The 21,275-nt window shown below is 37.0% G+C and overlaps 1 protein-coding gene across 5 annotated transcripts in view; it reads right to left on the bottom strand.

Moving 5' to 3' along the window:
• klf17 (Kruppel like factor 17) overlaps nucleotides 1–21,275 on the bottom strand; it is a 58,749-nt gene that overhangs the window by 3,035 nt on the left and 34,439 nt on the right. For 3 of the 5 annotated variants that reach the window (XM_058744891.1, XM_058744881.1, XM_058744897.1), the window contains 2 exons: nucleotides 20,671–20,767; nucleotides 19,570–19,744 (listed from right to left, as the gene is read on the bottom strand). In XM_058744891.1, coding sequence (XP_058600874.1) covers nucleotides 19,570–19,678 — 109 coding nt within the window. In that variant the 5' untranslated portion in view covers nucleotides 19,679–19,744; nucleotides 20,671–20,767. Of the gene's footprint in view, nucleotides 1–2,572; nucleotides 2,580–19,569; nucleotides 19,745–20,670; nucleotides 20,768–21,275 lie in introns of those variants that run through there. The other 2 variants (XM_058744913.1, XM_058744921.1) reach the window with 2 other exon arrangements.

The raw sequence follows: 21,275 nt of genomic DNA, 5'->3' as shown, positions 1-21,275 counted from the left end.
CCATCGAAACAACATGATAATCTCAATGTTCAACAATGCAGGTACATGTTAGTTAATGATCTCTGAGTCAATAGACCTCCTCTTTCAGTTGATTAAAATGCAAATGAATGGCCTAATGCTCTCGGGCTTACGTTTAGAGACAAGGTGGGCAGCTTTAACCAAAAACTCTGTTCCACCTGATGCCAAGAACGAGACATTTTAACACCCCATGACCCTGACACAAATAAAGTGTAGATAGAACGAAAAACAGTATTTAAAAATAGTTTTAAATATTTCATAGCCGTAAGCTAACTATTTGCAGAGAAATATGGAAACGTTTTGCACGTGCTGTTTCTCCAGTTCATGCGCGCGCAAACCAGCAGCATTCGTACAATCTGATTCTGTTGGTTTATATAGTCCAGTTATTTTTACCCTTACTACGTAATTCAGATTCCGGTACAATCGCATTGTCTAGAGAGAGGTGGAAATGGAAATGGATAGAATTTCCTGAAATACAAAGGGTGTCCTTTTCCCCAGCGCAAGCAAAGTACAAGTCTATTTATTTTAATTGTAAAAAATTACAACCGAGACAGCAACAGACATACGAAATACCCAAGATACCGAACTGCTGTCTCCACTTCAGTGCAGAATATATTAGCCTACATAATACAAATATTTATAATGTTTAATATTTTATCGTAGCCTATGTTATATATGTTTTAAAGCATTAAAGTTGTTGTATTATTATTATTATTAGCCTATTATTATGCACATCAAGTTTATTTGAGCGCTATATATGATACCATTAAATTTTTCAATGTGCCTATATTTTGGGATGGATTTTTCTATATACATTTTAAATTTAGCTTTGTCCTTGTGTATGAAAGGAACGGGAGTTTTTTCCCCCTTTGTTGTTTTCTAAACACAATTAAGGAGATTGCAGATTGGCAGACAGGACACCATCTTCCCGGAGACATTCTGCTGTATTTACATGATGCCTAATTTGGTCTGAGAAATTGTTTCAATGGCCAGTTTAACTGATTCGCGAGTGAAGCTACATTACCATTATGGATAAAAGAATGCACTTTTTTTTTTAGCAGAATAACAGATAGGCCTATATATGCCAAATATTTTATAAAAGGAATAAAGTACTGATGCACCAGGTATGTAGTCAGGTATATATATATATATATATATATATATATATATATATTTTTTTATTATTATTTTTATTTCATACAATCTGTCTTTCACTAAAACACTAACAAAGGCATTTTTATTTGAGTGACTTTAATGTATTTCCTTCATAGTTTTACAATATTGTAAAAGAAAATAATGCATGTATTTCCTCCCTAAAATGCTCCTGGCTATGAGTTGTGTTTACATTAATTTATTTAGAATTTCCTTTTTGGTTTTTATAGCATTTCCCTGATAACATAATACACAAAATGACACTGTATATGTCCGTTTTAATTATACTGCTTTAACAGACTGCACCACATTTTATTTTAATTAAACTTTAGTTTAATTACTAAACAGTAAACAGTACCTGTGTAGCAGGATAGAACAATCTTCAGCCACACACACACACACACACACACACACACACACAGAGAGAGAGAGAGAGATTGGCTTTTGATGATATATTTAACAAACATTATACTCATTAGTCATAATGAACTGAAGCTGTGTGACTTTTATTTATTTTCTAAATAAAAACATTTCATAATGTTTGTGTAAAACAAACCGTGCTTTTTAACAGATAGAGCAGAAGATTAGTGAGTATTTAGTCTGTCTAAGGCATGCAAGGCTTTTCTCGGGAGATAAAGAAAATGTTGATTTTATGAAGGAACACAATCCCCGAGTCTCCACCCTCACACACTTATGGCTTGTGAATTATACGTGATCTTTGTCAAGTATATATGTGCATGACAGCAAATGTTTAAACTTTCCTGTTTACATCCACATCTATGCCCACGTACAGTATAATGGCATCAGTGTATTTTTGTTTCTTTTTATTGATGCTCATCTTCAGTTAACATAACATGACTTTGCTTGCACTGATACGTATAAATGAGACTGGAGTCATTTCTGCACTTTCTCATGGATGGACAATCAAACACTGACCCAACAGATTCCAACCTGAAATCATGCATTCAGATCTATTTATCACTTCTGTATTAAAGACAAACAGGCAAGTTGTAGCAGCACTCCTTAAGACATGTTGAGAGGAAGTGCCCTTCAGGGTACACAGGTCCCTTCATCACATGTTTAAAAAAAATCACTTGTTATACCTCTCCATTATACTGTTAAATGTTCTGACTAATGGCTGAGTCAGTCACTGCACACCCATAATCAATTGTTTCCATCAGGGAAAAAAAAAAAAAATCAAGCTACTTGTGCTATAACTTCCACATTGAATCCACATACAAACCTGTGTAAACATTACATTAATGCGTGATTTTATGGCATATTATTACATAACAAATAAATATCATTTTTAGAAAATCATTACAAATAAAAAATCATTTTAAATAGAAGATCTGCTCCTTTCCCTTTCATTGTTCTGTGGTGTCTAAGTGCAGCTAATTACCTATCGCTCAGCGACTCAACCACCTAGACATATTTGTGTGGACACAGGAGCAAATATTTGTGTCCACTGCACCGACCACCATCAGAGCCGTCCACTCGATCTTCCTGTGCTTGTCTAGCATACAAGAATGACAAAAGAACAAGTCCTTTCACTTCCACTGGACCATGATAAAGACCCGAGACCCATTGCAGGGTCTCAGACAAGACAAGGTACAGGTGAGGACAAAACCTCTGTCGACTCAAAGGTGGTCTGAATGCCCATGGGGCCAATGTAACCCCACACAGCAGATGAACTAAGAAACATTTTCAGCTTACACTGAGCTTGCACTGCTACACTGGTGTAGAGGTAAACTCTGTAAAAGGTTGCACTGTATTTACTGTGGCTGATGGCCTAAATTGCCTTTCCCTCTATTTGTCTTTCTGCACAGGCTTTTCACTCAGGCACTTGGATTTTCAATTACAATCTAATCTAAAGTCCCCAGAATAGTAATTATCCCCCATCACCCAAGCAGGAGGAGAAATTCACTGCTATCTAACATAAATACCTTTACATGTACTGAAAAATGAAAAATACGAAGACTGTGTGAAATGTGAAGAATGAAAACTGATATAATTTAAAATAAATCTCTGACATGATATTTTTTTTAGTTGGAAGTGTATTGCAATGGATGGCATTTCCAATTGTGATTTACTCAAGTCAATAAAGTCATGTGATATAAAAACTGTAGCCCAGCAGAAATATACTGTATATTCACATCTATATCCACACACATCCGCACAGTTAACTTCCAGTAGCTCAGTTTCTCCCACTCACTGCTCCATGTCTCTCATCTCCCCTGGAGGCCTCTTTGTCTCCAAGTGTAATTGCTTCTGCCTGCTTTGGAGAAACTCTGTCTGGGGACACAAAACTTGTCTCTGTGAATGACTGCATGTGTCTGGGGTCAAAAGTCCACAAGAGAAGCCGTTCCATACAGCCCTGTGCTCTCACAAGCCAGTGTGCCAAAAATGTTCTCCATCTTTTTTTTTTCTACTTTCCAAACAGAATTCCATGACACATTCATACTCAGCCATCAGGACCTGTATGTGCATGCCAGGGACAAATGTATTGGTAATTAAAATAATTGTATGAGCAATTTACACACATTTTGGTGTTTGAGACAGCTTAACCACACTATTCAGGTGACTTAAAGAGATTGTTAGTGCAAAAATAAAAATACTGTCATCATTTACTCACCTTCATGTCGTTGCAAACCTTAATTCTTTTGCTTGTGGCTCAAGCAGTAGCAGTGCTAGCAACACCAAAGTCATGGGCTTGATTTTCAGGGAATGCATAAACTGATGAAGTATACCTTGAATGCAATGTAAGCCACTTTGAATACAACCTGAATTCCAGGAATGTTGGGATGTTTTTTAAAATTGGAATAAAATGAAAACTAAAAGACTTTCAAATCACATGAGCCAATATTTTATTCACAATGGAACATAGAGAACATAACAAATGTTTAAACAGAGAAATTTTACACTTTTGTCCACTAAATGAGCTCATTTCAAATTTGATGCCTGCTACAGGTCTCAAAAATGTTGTCACGGGGGCAACAAAGAGCTGAAAAAGCAAGAAATTTTGAAAATATTCAGCTGGGAGAGCATCTAGCAACTAATTAAGTTAATTGACATCAGGTCTGTAACATGATTAGCTATAAAAGGGATGTCTTAGGCCACGTTCACACAGCAGCAGAATACGGTTGTCAATCCTGTATTTTAGTCCTTAATACGGTTACGTTCACATACAGTACGGTTATTTACGGCGTGACAACCGCATTCTGTAACTGAACTCACACCTGTACATTTTCAGGATTCACAACCGCATTCTTGGAACACACGCACTGTGTAAACGGAACAGGACTGGACAACTAGTTGTCTGTCACGTCATACAGTGCGAGAGAGAGTGCTCTGCTGCACAAATGTGCGTCTACCGTGTGTTTCGTGTTTTCATGTGTTTTCGGTAACTTACAGTGATGGAGAAATGAGCTGCGTGTTATCTGAAAGTTTTAGATCCAGTCAGTTTTCAACCAGAGCCGCTCCCGACAGTTTTGTGTTCTGCGCGCGATTCAAATTCTCCGTTCTCCACTCAACTTTAAAAGCTGCTGTCAGTTAATGAAGATTTGACGAAGAATTCGCGGCTCGATTTGACTCTTGTCACGTCAGAAAGTGAAGACTTTCAGTTTTAAGGACGTCACCATCTTCGATTTTACTTTGGTCACTGTCGCTATGGTTGCTAGTAAGGAATACGGACTTGAACGAGACATTTCAAGACTTATACCTGTAAAGTTAATGCGTTTGTCAATCCCAAAAACTGACAGTGTGAACGTAGCCTTAGAGAGGAAAGAGTCTCTCAGAAGTAAAGATGGGCAGAGGCTCTCTAATCTGTGAAAGAGTGCGTAAAAAGATTGTGAAATACTTTAAAAACAACGTTCCTCAACGTCAGATTGCAAAGGCTTTGCAAATCTCATCATCTACAGTGCATAACATCATCAAAAGATTCAGAGAAACTGGAGAAATCTCTGTGCGTAAGGGACAAGGCCAAAGACCTTTGTTGGATGCCCGTGGTCTTCGGGCCCTCAGACGACAGTCATCGGCATGATTCTGTCATTGACATTACTAAATGGGCCCAGGAATACTTCCAGAAACCACTTTCGGTAAACACAATCCACCGTGCCATCTGCAGGTGCCAACTAAAGCTCTATCATGCAAAAAGGAAGCCATATGTGATCATTTTCCAGAAGCACCGTCGTCTCCTGTGGGCCAAGGCTTATTTAAAATGGACTGTTTCTAAGTGGAAAAGTGTTCTATGGTCTGACGAGTCAAAATTTGACATTCTTGTTGGAAATCACGGACGCCGTGTCCTCTTGGCTAAAGAGGAGGGAGATCTTCCAGCGTGTCATCAGCATTCAGTTCAAAAGCCAGCATCTCTGATGGTATGGGGGTGCATAAGTGCATACGGTATGCGCAGTTTGCATGTTTCAGAAGGCACTATGAATGCTGAAATGTATATAAAGGTTTTAGAGCAACATATGCTCCCCTCCAGACGACATCTATTTCAGGGAAGGCCTTGTCTATTTCAGCAGGACAATGCAAAACCACATACTGCAGCTATTACAACAGCATGGCTTCGTAGTAGAAGAGTCCGGGTGCTGAATTTGCCTGCCTGCAGTCCAGATCTTTCACCTATAGAGAACATTTGGCACATCTTTAAATGAAAAATATGTCAAAGACAACCACAAACTCTTCAGCAGCTGGCAACCTATATCAGGCAAGAATGGGATCAAATTCCAACACCAAAACTCCAGAAACTCATAACCTCGATGCCCAGACGTCTTCAAACTGTTTTGAAAAGAAGAGGAGATGCTACACCATGGTAAACATGCTCCCGTCCCAACTATTTTGAGACCTGTAGCAGGAATCAAATTTTAAATGAGCTCATTTTGTGCATAAAATTGTACAATTTCTCAGTTTAAACATTTGTCATTTTATCTAAGTTCTACTGTGAATAAAATATTGGCTCGTGTGATTTGAAAGTCTTTTAGTTTTCATTTTATTCAAATTTAAAAAACGTCCCAATATTTCCGGAATTCGGGTTGTAAAAGCAACACAAAGAACACAAAATAAGTTGTTTTAAAAAAATGCTTTGGACCCCACTGACTTTCACTGTATGGACAAAATCAACATGATGGTGAGTAAATGATGACTGAGTTTAATTTTTGTCTTTGACCTATTCTTAAGTATGCACAAGACTGAAGCTTTTAGTTTTTGTCATGAAGGTTATCTCACATTAGCTGTTTTGAAATGTTTTCCTGAGAAACTGAACAGCCAGGATATGATAAATCGAACATCAAATCTGGAAATCGACCAGCAAAAACATTTTTATACAGAAAAAAAAAACATCTATTGTCGTCACACATTCCACTGAACAATTAGCAAATGTTGTTGGTTCGTGTTTCTTTATGCATCTGAGTGGCTGTTTTGTAAAACTGCAGTAGTTGTGACATCTGAATAAGAGGGAAAACACTCACCGCAGCTTAAAGAAATAACACCTGCCCATGAAACGACAGCCTTTGTCCATCTGCACACGGTGGGCCATGTTTTCATTCATCAGGGGTGACTTCTACTGTAAAGAATGTGGGAAAACGCATTGGAGGGAAACCCTTGCTATGAGCTCACCTGTCTGCGTAATGCCTTTCACTTCTGACAGACCTGCACTCCGCCATTGTCATTGCTCTCTCCTGGCCCATTCATCCATTGATGCAAAATAAACGGAAAATGGGAATAAATGGAATTGCTTGACATGATCTTTGAACAGTAAGGAGAGAACCTCTGATTACAGCGCAATGGGACAACCACAGTTTGTGCACAAAGTAAATAAACGCCATATTTCAGCGGCTACATCAGTGTCAGATATCGATCAGCTGCATGATTACAGCCCTCACACTTTCTCTAATTGTAACAGGTTGGACTCGACAAGCCGTAGCATTACACATAATATCCCTCGAAAAAGCAAAACAATGTTGCGTATTGTGTAACCAAAACATAGCGTCAATACCTGCAGGTTTTCAACCCATAATGAGCACAACAGAAGACTCTGTGCATGTATGAAATAGACCTGCTATTGTGAGCGACACGACTTGAGTTTCCCACACAATGTGTATGGCACAGTCTCCGTAAGGCGACCCAACTGGGGCAGTTGAAGTAGGTTTTATCTGTTAGCACCCTGGAGGTTCGATGAGAGAGAGACAGAAAAAAAACATGTTTTTCAACAATTATTCATCAGTTTAAAAAAGTCACCTGTTCTAAATCCGTTTACAATAAGCGACCTCTGTATAGGTAATAATGGAACAGTATGTCCTTTGGCTAAACCTGAACTATATTGTATATAAAGAACCAAACATAAATGATGAGTGTGATATCATATTGCCATTTTAACATTTAAATGCCCTTGTGCACACAAGATGGGTATAAATATCTTCACACCATTTAATAGCTCTCTCTTTAAACACCCAGCCACCAGCATGAGGCCGTACTCATTAATTCCTCCTTTGTTTACAATGGAGAGTTCCTTGCAAATGATTTGTGGGATCAGACAGCGAATATCATCATTTGCGCCGACGAGCACTTAATGAGATTAAAAAGATATTAATCAGAATTACCAGGTTAATTAAGTAGAACTAATTAACCACGATCAGGCTGATAAGAGTGCGGTCATTAATGTATTTCACAGCCAAATATTTGAGGCAAATAGTTGCTATGGGATTTTAACACTTAGGTTTAGTCTAGTCCTGGGCTGGACTTACGTGACAACTAACAAATCACAGCTGAAAAGAAACCACATGCTGTGAGCAGCATGTTCAGACTCACAGAGCCTTAAAATACTCTCCACACATCAATCAAGCTAACTTATACAATTATCAACGATTCATTCTGCATTAAAAATGGCCAGATTACAAAATGCAAATCTTTTTTTGACACGCCATTGACTAAGTTAAATTCCCCTGGTCATTTCTCTAAGCGTTTCGTTTTGAATATGCACTTCTGTTTCGCTACTTTTGTGTGGAAATGCATTTTTCTACTTCAGTATGCTTTCTCATGACAAGCAGACATTCAGGAAAAGCCCTATTCTGACGGTTAGCTTATTTCTAAGCAGTCCTGGGTGTTTTCAGGCTTAAACAGGTGGAACTAGTCCTGCATTGGCTGGTAGCAGTCAGGTCTTTGAGCTGCTAATAACTCTGAGAGACTCCAGGGAGCCTAACGGTCGCTTCATACTCACCGAAGGCCCGTTCACACCTGACCGGACAAGACCGGGGCTGTTCTGTCCCATCATTTACTCACCCTCACGTTGTTCCAAACCTGAATGACTTACTTTCTTCTGTGGAACACAACATGAAGATGAGTAAATGAGTCAGTTTTGGAAGAACTACTGTATCTTTTAAATTGTGCATTGCTCTAAGAATAAGAAATGTATTATCTGCAATAATCATAATTATCGCCATTACCTTAAATAGTAATGGTAATGAAATATAATCCGGCAAGAAGTAATCTCTGTCTTCATTTTGCATTCATATGCAAGCAATTAGCGAAATATCTGCTTCTAAAAAAGCACCGAAACCAAAAGAACAACGGTCATTGTGCAAATTCCCCAACACCATTATTTTGCACCTCAAATGGGAGTTTCTGCTTGGCACTATAGTTATCTTCTCTTTTCCCTGTGCTGATGTCAAGTACAGCCAAGCTGGATAAGCAGGATAAGACAACAGCGAGCAGAGAGAGAACTCCCTGGGAACAAAGCAGGACTATTATCTACAGGGCAAAGGGTGGTCTTCCCGACGCACACATCTCAGGAATTCCTGACATGGACTAGTGCCAGGTCAGCCAGAAGACACACCAACAATAATCTACTTTCAATTTGTCTGCTTAGGGAAAAAGAAGAAGAGGGCCAAGCGTATGTTTCTGTGGGCGGCATGGAGCTTGGCGACGAGCCCTCTCACGTGGCAGACTCCTAAAATGAACCACCCTATATTGCCTAAAGAGATCTACTGTCAGCGCGGTGAAGGACAAAGGCAGAATCGAAAAATGAAAGAACGAGAGTGTTATTAAAAAATGTTGCATGCGTTTAGAACATGTGACACTTGAGCGGAACAAGGAAGAGGAATTCTCACAGAGCTTATGTTAGTAATAAAAAAATGTCAGTAATGTAAACAATAGTGTTATTTTTAGCTTTTCTACAGCTTAGACTTAGTGATACACTTGTATTTTTTAGGAGACTTTACAATATCACACCATTAAAAATAAAATAAATAAAATAAAATAATGAATGCGTTAAATCAGTGGTTTGAGACTACAGCAGAGTGAAACAAATATTATGAGCAAGTAAACATACTGGAATCCATAAAACATTTTGGTAACACTTTACAATAAGGTGTCATTTATTAACATTAGTTAATGTATTAACTAACATGAACGAACAATGATCAACACATTTATTATAGTATTTATTAATCTTTGTTAATGTTAGTTAATAAAAATACAGTCGTTCATTGTTTATTCATGTTAGCTCACAGTGCATTAACTAATGTTAACAAGCACAACTTGTGATTTGAATAATGCATTAGTAAATGCTGAAATTAACATGAACTACGATTAATAAATGCTGAAGAAGTATTGTTCATTCTTAGTTCATGTTAACTAATGTAGTTAACTAATGTTAAGTAATGAACCTTATTGTAAAGTGTTACCAACATTTTAAATTATTGGCAAAATCTCCTTACAAATAATACAAAATACTAAAGCGCACAAGTGGTGTTTGTGTCAAATGCATTACTAATGCTATTTTTGCAAACTATACAAGAAAGAAATGTGTCTGATTATGTAAGAAATAATTCCATCTATTCCACATTCAGTACACATTTAAGTTGTATTTTAATTAGAATTAATTAAATTCCTATTATATTTTAGCTGTCAATTACAGAAGCTTGTTTCCGTCTCAGAGTAAAAACAAAACAAACAAAAAAAAAAACATTAGGTTAGGGTTGATCAAAAATGACAGTGAAGACTTTAACATTATTACGAAAACTATTTTCAAATAAACATTTAGTTTTTTTATTATTCATCAAAGAATGCTGAAAAAATGTATCACAAAAACATACAGCAGCACAACTCTTTCCAACTTTGCTAATGATAAGAAATATTTCTTGAGCACCAAATCAGCATATTCAAAATGAAACGTTTAAACTTAACTAAAAATAAACATCCCAAAAAACTAATTATTTAAATGAGTCACATACATCAAAAAAGCACCACTTGTTTCATGCTGATGCTACACTGTAAAAAGTGAAAGTTGACTTAACTTAAAAAAATTGAGGAAACCCGTTGCCTTAAAATGATTAAATACATAATTAAAAAAAAAAAGTTAAGTGAACTTGACAATTCAATTTACTTATTTTATTTAATTGTCATTTACTTAAAAAATTAAGGCAACGGGTTTCCTCAATTTTTTTTAAGTTAAGTCAACTTACTTTTTACAGTGTACAGTGCAGTAGTTTATTTTACCCAGGATATGAGTGTAATGAGTCCATCAGAGATAAGAGTGTCGAACTGGCCCTCATTTCAGCTGTTCTTCAACAGTCAGATAACAGCATTTCACAATCCTCAGGTCTTTCAATAATAAGGAAGGGGTCGTTTAGCCCTTGGTGGGATGAGCAGTGGAGTTGATCTGATGGCCACAAGACCACAAGATCTGGAAACTATAGCTATCTCTGAAAAAAACTCTAGGGTAACACTTCAACTGCCCCAGTTGGGTCATTGTCCAGTTCAAATGATGTCCATCTGTATCATCTATCTGTGCCAGGCCTTCTCACCACAGAGTCAGCAGTGTAAGAACAGGAAACCAAGATTCCTCAACGTTCAGACTGGCATGTATATCAGCCCATTCTGAGAAAAGTGAGAGTGCACTTCACACATCTAATAGAGCTGAGGTGTTATCTCTCCATCCCCTCTTGTGTTTCTGTTAGAGCCGGGACTCTATCGCAGCCCGCCTTTGGTCACTCTGGTCTGTAGTGAAGTGATTACTGCTGATTAAACCTTAACGGAGCAATATGCTGCAAGAACCTCGAATCCATAAAACCTATTGGTAAAATCTTCCAACAATTAATAATAATAATAATAATAATAATATTAAAGTGCATATGTGGTGTTTGTGACAAATACAATATTAAAGCTACTGGACCGCAAACCAGACAAGAAAGATGATGTGGAGAAAACTTTGTGATTATGTAAGAAACTGCATATTCCACATTCAATAGGTATTTATAGTATAATTATTATATTTTTGTGGTTAATTACGGAAGACTGTCTTCGATCTAAAAATAAAATAATTTTCTTTTGTTAAAGATTTTTTTAAAGAAATTAATACGTTAAATCAGCAAGAGTGCAGATTGATCAACATTATTACAAAAATCTATTTTTCAAATAAATGCTCTTCTTTTGAATTTTCTGTTTTTAGTATTGATAATGTTTATTGAGCAATGTAATAATTTCTTAACTAGTAATAAGTTCACAATATTACTGTTTTACTGGATTAAACAAATGAAGCCTTGGTCAGCATTACAGACTTCCCTCAAAAACATCAATATTCTTGTAGTTCCTCGGTAGTGTTCTTTGCAATAACAACTTTATTTCTCATGGATACCACTTTATATTTCATAACTGTGACTTTATATCACACTATGACTTTATATCTCAAAATGTCAATGTATTTCTTATTTTAAACTCTCATAATTACCTATTTTACTTTTTTAATCCAACATTTAAAAGTCACGAGTGTCAAAGTATAAGTATGCAAAGTATAAAGGGAAAAAAAAAAAAACTTCCTCATCAAAGTAACACTAATTTAAATTCAGGGCTGTAAAAGGATCAGTTTTCTCCTGTGTTACTCAAAAACTGATCACTGTGTCTTTTAATACATGACAGATATTATCTAGTAAACACTGTAATGTATTCTTATGTAGAACTGACATGTTTTTCCTCTTTGGTCCTTTGAGCATGAGAAAGGGTAGGCCACTCTCTCCTTTGCGAAGACAGACACTGGAGTATTGGAGCCATTTAGGTCCCTAGTGTCCTGCAAATGAGTTGTGACAGGCATATGACACAACCGGGAGCCCAAGCAACCTCTTAAACAAACAGAACGGCAGCAACAGTGTGCCAGTTCCCATCACGGACCACACAACTTGACCGGACCCAGCTCACTGCACATCGCCATTTTCTACAAGCCCTCCAAATGGCGCCTGTGATAAAGATCGAGCAGGACCACATGAAGAGAAAAACCAACAACTAATTACACTATTACTGCTGCAGGTTGTGATAAAGTTCCCAATCGCAAATGTTCACAGCCACTGGCAAAAAATGTTTTCATTTGTGCTTCCCCTCTTATTTTTTTTTCTCCAAATGTGGCACATGCTGGCATCCTGCCCGACATAGCAAACATCCTGTCAGGACCATGATAGCTCTAAATAAACATGACATGTAAAGTCTGTGTACATACTGTAATTGCCATCATAGACGTTTGTCACAGAAACTGCTTACATTTGGCTGGAACATGTACGCAGACTCTAAATATTTGGGAATCATGTTTACACCCTTGAAATGTGAGGATAAGGAAGGAATATAATATGCATCATGATGTTCTGTCTGGTATTTTACTATTATCTCAAATGCTGCTTTTTATCTGACAGCTACAGGTCACTGGAGGGCCCAAAATTTTCTGAATATTCCGACGTCATTAAAATTGTCTGCTTACTGATTGTTCACATCTTTCTTAGAATTCTTGACTCATTCTTTATCAATGAGTCTGTGATCTTATCATCAGCTTTCAAATTGTTCAGACAAGTTTTATCAAAACACCAAGTCATCAAGTCACGTTGCACATGTGTAATGTGTTTTATTATTATTACTTTGTTTATATATATATATATATATATATATATATATAAACAATGTTTAACATAGCACCTTATGTCAATATACAGGCATTGTAGAAAAACATACTTTCTCAATCTAACAACACATAGATTGGTCATAATTGTAGATAGAATAAGTATGGCAAATGTATATCTTTAACCGATACTAGTATATTAGACTAATGTACTGATTAAAGTAAGAATAAATTATAGTCTTCTAATTATTTTATTTCATAATTTTAATATTTTATTAAATATAATAAATATTGTATACACAGTTCAAAGGTTTGAGGGTCAGTGAAATTTTTATATTATTTTATATTCTTTTATTAGCAATTAAGCATTAAATTTATCGAAAATACAATAAAGACATGATACAAAAGTTGAGCCAACTTAAAATTTGAAGGCAACCAGCTTCAGCAGATTTTTGAGTCTCAAATTTTTGTTGTATAAACTTAAAACAACTTAAATTGTAATAACATTTCACAACATTACTGTTTTTACTGTATTTTGATTAAATAAATGCAGCCTTGGGTAAAAATAAAATATGTATAAAACTATAGCATTAAAGAATTATAGCATTATAGAACAAAAAAAATGACAGCATAAAAATAAAACGTATAAAACTATAGCATTAAAGAATAAAAAAAATACATAGAATATCCAAAGAAACTTGATTTGTGGTACTGAAATACTACTGTACATCAAATTTTTTTGCATAAAATTAGCTGTAAAATAAACAGGTAAATACACAATTTAGCAGGTGAAGCAACAGACATGTTAAACCTTCCCAGTTTGGTTCACAAGGACCTGTATTGCGTGCAAAGGCAATCAGAGAAGCGCATTAGCATAACTGAAAAGGTGTCCTCTGCATATGTGATGACATACACTGTAACATTTGGACTGATATTACATCCACAATCTAAAGTTACACTCTGCTCCCTGTTACACAGATATATCCCGCCTTAACCCTGCTGTAGGCAGTCAGTATCCAGTGGCGGGATGCAAAGGGCTGCTGGAAGCCTCTGCTCCATCCCTAGAGAATCTGATGTGGTACAGACCGTTTGTCCTGATGTACTGCATCCCTCGCCAGTGCCTCGAGGCAAACACTACCATAGTATTTTTCTATATGAAGGTCTCCCAGGTGCCTGAAACCATATAGTGCATCTTACAAAAGGTAATTAAAAAGAGCAAAAGCATGCACACAGAAACTGTAACGCAAGTCCTCTCCTTTCAGAGGCCTGTTTTGAAACTGCTGTCGAAGGGGTAAACGGATCTGCGATGGCCTGGCTGAGAGCGAAGAGGAGGGGGCGGGCTATTAAGGATGCCTCCGGGGCATGACGCAGGATAACCAGGCGAGGATGATTCATCTCACTGTGAGAAAATCCAAGGGCTATGGCATGGCGACACCCCACCCTCCCTGTCTATAGAGCATGGTTACCAGCTCACACAGACACTTTGACAGTTCGGTCCAGAATATGGTTATTTGGCCACTGTCAGGACAACCCCAGCGGTTATAATGTGACCCATAATTCATCAGCCATCAATCGCCATTGGTTCCAGTGTTAAAGGAGCAATACTGCATTAAGAGGTAACCAACCAATTCACTTTTGTTTTCTGTAAAAAAGGTTTTGTTTATTTATCAGAGACCATTCCTTCATCCAGAATCACTCCAGACCCTTTAGATTCCCAGCTCCATGTTGGTGCTTCTTCTCTTCAGTTCACCCCACTCATTTTCTATAGGGTTCAGCAGAAGCTTGGTTTTGTGCTCAGTGACCCCACTGACTCTGTTAGAAATCTTATAACGGGCCATGTTTGGATCTTCCAACCGTACAATAATCCAAACACAAACCTCAAAAACAACACAAAAATGGGTCACTGAGCACAAAACCAAGCTTCTGCTGGCCATTCCAGTCCTCTGACCTGAACCCTATAGAAAATGAGTGGAGTGAACTGAAGAGAAGAAGCACCAACATGGAGCTGGGAATCTAAAGGGTCTGGAGTGATTGTGGATGAAGGAATTGTCTCTGATCTCTTGTCAGGTGTTCTCTAACCTCATCAGGCATTATAGGAGAAAATTTAGAGCTGTTAAACTGGCAAATGGAGGTTTCAAAAAGTATTGAATAAAAGGGTGCAGTTAATTGTGGCTAATGTGTATTAGAGAAAAACATTTATTTCATAATGATATCCCCTCCCCCCCATTTTAAATTCTTATTATCCAATGAAAGGTTAGATTTTTGTGAATTCTTTTAATAAAAGATCAAAAGGATTAACAATGCAGATTAATTTTCAAAGCCTTCTTTGATCATATTTACCAAGGGTGCCGATATTTTTGGCCATGACTGTATGTATATATATATATATATATATATATATATATACACTGTATATGTGTGTGTGTTTTGTATCATGTAAGTATGTTTTGTTCAGGGGAAACTTATACATACATACTGTAACTAAATAAGCAAACAAGCAAACTAGCACAGCCAGGAAATCAAAGACCTGAGACATTGGCCAAATATACAGTCTAGAGGCCATAATATAATGTGTTATATGTGATGTTAAAATAAACTGTATATCATTTGTATGAGTGGTATTATAACACTGTTAAATCTTGTAAATGTTGGTACCGTTATATAATCCCTTAGAGAACTACACCTGCTGCTGAGGCCTAGGGGATACACTGATAAGCTTTGACCACCTCTCAAAACAAGAGACCAAAATGAAAAGGTGGTAATTTGTCTCATTGCCAGAGGGCAGTATCACCTTCTCATGATCATGCCTCCCTTCCTCCAGTTCTCCTCTCTCACCTGTGTCTTTCCCAGAGTGACACTTCTCTAAAAATACAGAAGGAATCACCCATCCCCCATCTCCATCTCCATCTTTGTCATATTGTATTCACTGTAACTGAAGCCTCTTCAAACTCTTTCTCTGTCTTTCTTTCACTCTCCTCATTTTTTTTTCCTTGTGCCAATGTCATCGCCTCTCAAGCTATGATCTCCAGGGACCTCCGAGATCAAACAAACCATTTCGAACGGAAGTGGTGAGATCTGCAACAAGTTGGACTTTGAAGGTTTTGAGAACTTTCCAGAAGTCCATGATCCATCTTAAAGTCACTCTGATTCATGCAAGTCATTGCCGTCTATCTGATTCAAAGTTCTAAAATAGAAATGCATTGCTAACATTAAACCCCGCTGAGTTACAGATAAAGCGTGGCCTCATTTATGTCAGAAAATAAATTGTTTTCTAATCAAACAAACAGGAAATACTTATTATAAAAAGCCTGAAACATGAACTGTACGATTAAAAAAAAAAATCCCTCAACAAATGTGGGTAAAATAAAAAATGACCATATAACCTGAGTACAATAGTATTTTAAGAGCTCTGTAAAAGATATCCCAATTCAATGCATTTTCAAAATTACACTCATTTCTTTCTGTCATAGAACGAAAATAAGCCACTTCACTGACTAATTGTGCCATTTTAAAATGGGAAAGTTCTAGAGTGAGGGACAGGAAGACAACAGCAGTGTTTTCAAACACTCATTCCATGTAGATGAGTGTGGGACTCAAGTACGTCTCATTTAGCCTGAACTGCACTGGAGGTTCGCAGATATTTTGTGTTTTCTATATAAAAGCCTCTTGTTCACATTTCAAAACCATTTTGTAATTATCATTTCCCACAGACATGAGAGTTGCCTCATTCAGCTGTCTGTATTACAATAAATCCATCCCAAAAAAGGTATGATTACTTATAATGGCCGGCACCTCTTCCACTGGGGGACCGCTCATTGAGACAATACAGAAACAGAAAGTAGTCGTCTCTTCCACCAAAAACAGGATGATTTATAACGCAACAACATTTTCACAAAACTCAATTTGATTTTAGGTATAAGAATAACTGTGTGTGAAGAGCCAACGCCTGTTTTAGTGACGCTGATGGTGAAACAACTGCACAAACTAGATGGAATCATCTATTTGTGACATTTCCAAGGTATCAAGGGTATAAGGGAAGGTTGTGGAACTGTGTGTGTTGTATTGCGATATCTCTCCAAGCCAGCTTCAGGCAGCGCACTTGGAAACAGGAAGACTCTGATAGATTTTCTGTGAAATCATGGAAAAGGTCAGGACACTTTTCCATCTGGAGCAAAACCTAGTGCATCCACAGACCTGTGCACCTGGTGCAGGTCACCTCTCCATCTCACACACACAAACAGACACACTGTGATGACATAAACAGATATTATGACTATTTTTAACTAGGCTAGTCATGAGATGACATTAACATGACACCACAAATAAAGTCACAAAACATTTCATAATACAAAATATCAGAACAGAATTAAAAGGATAGTTCACCTAAACATTTTGTCATTAGTTGCTCATTCTCATAACATTTATTCTTCTGTGGAACACAAAGGAATATATATTTTTAAAATGTTTCCGCACAATGGAAGTCAATGAAATGCAAACCAACACTGGACTCAACTGACTTCATTGTATAGAGAATAAAGAAATACATATATTTTATAAATAAATGTATAAAATTCAAAATGTCTTCATGTTCCACCGAATAAACAAAATCATACTATTTTGGACATGATGGCGAGTAAATAATGACATAATCTTCATTTTTTATAAACTATCCCTTAAAAAAGTGCCAGATTACTGGAAAATATAACACAGTGTTGCAAAATATTCTGAGAGAGTATTTCTCCTTGTCTAACTCATTTCTTTGTGATTTATGTTGAGTGCAGACACAGACTCAAATTTACATACATCAATAAAAGTTTCATATATTGATTTGCGTCATATGCTTTTTTATACAGTTGGCTGCAATTGGGAAGCGGCAATTTGTAATTTACAGTCAAGTGGTATTTAAATGTTATTAAACAATTTGTGCAAGTCATTCATAAACAAGTTAATCCTGCTCTCTAAATAAATTGAGGATTTAAACACAATGTAATTCAATTACACACAACTTAAATAGAAAATATATACATATACACTGTATTTTGTAACATAACTGGTTTCTGGGAAAATGTTTATGATCAAAGAAACAAAGACAAAATGTCATAGTGGAAATTGTGGTGTCGCAGTAAACCTGAAGGACAAACAATGATGGTTTGACTTCCAGAGCATAACATACCTTTCATCAACATGAAACTAATTTTGGAGACTGATCAGTGTCCTTAAACATCAACTTTAACACCCTGCAGCAAAAAAATCTTATTTCACGCTGCTCTCCTGCGGGAAGTGAAGTTCTCAAGGAATGAAGCAAATAACAGGTTGCCTCTGTACATTTTTGGCGTGGCTCTCATATACCTTCAGAGCTGAGTATAGTGTGCCCAGGCTAGCCCAGACCATAACCCCCTGTGGAGCTGAGAGGACCCAGCCCATGTCTAACCCTGTCTGAGGAGATTCTACAGAAGACAAACGCACCACCCGGTCCCGTGTCCAGAGAGGTGTTCAGAAGGAATGTGGACCACTGCTGTTAATGAGCAATTCAATCATCCATCTGTTCAATCCAATCAAACATTCAAACCTACAATCAAGGACCTTATGGAGCAACTTGAATTTTCTGTATTAAAAATGAATAAAACTACTTTGTCAACAACCAAATCCGACATGGATCTCCAGTTTCCACTGAAACATGAGATGGAGCTCAAGAAACACCCCTATGGTTACATATAATCCCCTACAATTACTAACAGTGAAGCTAATCGTGAGATAAAAATAATAATGTAAATTCCAACCAACACACATTCATCCCATCTTTCGAGGGTGCTTTTCAAAATTACTTTTACTAACCCATTACATAACATTTAAATACACCCATTTCACATGAACAAATTAAGATGATTGGTTTAATTATGAAGAAAATACATTTCCTTAAAAGACGTAACTGGTCTAGACACATGGATAAAAAAAGCTATATCTTTAGTATGGGCTGTCCTAATATCTAGTGATGCATTTCCCATTTTCGTGCCTGTAAGACTGCACAATTTATCTACCATATGAAGAGGCACCATTGACTTTTAATGAACCTTGACCCCATCTATCAGCATACAATGTGAAATTAAAATAGTTTTGTGTGGTTTCTTGAAGCTATCAAATGTAAATTTTTTCATAAATATTTTGGTAGATGTTCAATATCTCTCTTATGAATAAAGTTTTTATTTAAATGTAGTGTTTTGCAAAGGTTTCTGTGTGGGTAATGTTCAGTAACCAGACATAAAAACAGGAAGTCTATGAAAAACCCTTACTAATATAGCGACACAAATGTGTGCATGTGTGTGTCTGCCGTCTGATAGATAGAATTGTAGATAATAGGCCTGCCTGCCTATTTAGTATGTATATAGAGAGACAGATAGGCAGATAGACAGACAGATAGATAGATACATAGATATAGAGGTCATTATTGGTCCTTCCTGTAATGCTTCTAGATGTGGGACAGGTTAAATTAAAGGTTGGGTCTTGGCGTGGTTCAGACTCACCTGCCCCACAGGTCTGTGGATGAGGTCTGAGAGCGGAGTGGGACCCTCCTGCAGAGTGGCCGGAGGCCTCAAGGCGGGCCTGGGAAAGGGGCTGCATGCTGAGGTCCATGAGGAGCTCTCCGCCTTTCACGGCAGGACCTCTGTCAGTCAGCGCTGGCCCCCTGCAGCCCACAGACTTGCCAGGACACAGCATAGAGAACACACAGGTGAGTGTAAGGGAGAGGAAGGATCTCTGCGTGGGGGCTTAGATATAATACTGTCTAATGTTCTCAAAGGAAGACAACTTGACGGATGATAGACAAATAGGCTAGAACTGAGAGGGATTATATTTTAAATTGTCATTTTTTAGGGATGCATTTGGGGATAAAGCGATGTTAACTGACAAAACATTTGGGTAGTGCTATTTTTTGTTTTTGTCAGATTTTGTCACTAGTGTAGTAAACATCAAGTGTCACGTGTGTCTGTTAAATTGGCATGTTAAATGAAATATCACACTTTGATAAAGTAATAATAATGCTGCTAAATGTGTACAGTAGCTTGTTTGAAGTGTATTTTCCATGCAGTCATGTGTAAAGTAGCAGTGCATGTAGCATTTAATCAGTTAGCGGTCCTTTAACCACTTGATGTTGTCTTGGAAATCAGCCTGAACTGCAAGAGTGTTTATTCATTTAAACTCCATAGCTGTGTCTAAAGCTAGCTTCATTGCAGGGCTTGTTATGTACATCTACAGCAAGCTGTTTTGCTTGTGACAAGAGTGTGATGCACCGCTTGCAAAAATTCCATAAATCCTGGCAGGGGGTAGGAGTGTGTTTCCATGACTGTGATTCCTTTATTAGAAGTTACAAAATAACAGAATTTTCCAAGAGATCAAATATGAAAAAAACAACAACAACAGCACCAGTTGGCATTCAACATGACTTAATGTGCCAAACTTCCATGAATAGGTTTATGATTAGCAACAAAACCTTTTCTAAGCATGATTTTGTTCAAGGATTGTCTATAAATAGTCTAAAGAAACAGAGACTCACAACTTGAGTGTATTACATTATGGGTGGATGTGTGTTGTGAGTAAGACTAATCACAAGTCAAAGCAGAACCCACCTAGGCCTGGGGAAGAGTGCAGACAAACTGTTAGAACTCAGCTGGATGCCACTACCTGGACTATTAGTCATCACACAATAGGAGCCATTTATATACACTGAAAGGAGAAAGAGAATGAACAAATTAGTTGTACTGCACATTTTCCTAACAAAAGGCAAATATGTTAGGAATGGTATTCATAAATGTTACAGATGATTGCAGAAGATTATCTTTACACTTAAATATATACACTGCTGTTCACACTTTTGGGTTTTTAATGCTCAAGGTTGCATTTAATTATTACAAAATACAGTAAACCAGTAATATTGTGAAATATTATAACTCTTTAAAAAATATTATAACTCTTTAAAATAACTCAGTTCTATCTTTCAAATGTAATTTATTCCTGTCATGGCAAAGCTGAATTTTCAGCAGCCATTACTCCAGTCTTTAGTGTCACTTGTTCCTTCAGAAATCATTCTAATATGCAGATTTGGAAACATTTCTTATTATTATCAGTCTTGAAAACAGTTGTTCTGCTTTTTTCTGGAAACCATGATACTTTTTTGCAGGATCCTTTGATCAATATAAAGTTCACAAGCATTGATTTGAATTAGGTGTGTTTT

The sequence above is a fragment of the Onychostoma macrolepis genome, chromosome 02 (assembly GCF_012432095.1).
Source record: "Onychostoma macrolepis isolate SWU-2019 chromosome 02, ASM1243209v1, whole genome shotgun sequence".
NCBI classification, from domain to species: domain Eukaryota; kingdom Metazoa; phylum Chordata; class Actinopteri; order Cypriniformes; family Cyprinidae; genus Onychostoma; species Onychostoma macrolepis.
This window is presented reverse-complemented; position numbering and strand designations above follow the sequence as displayed.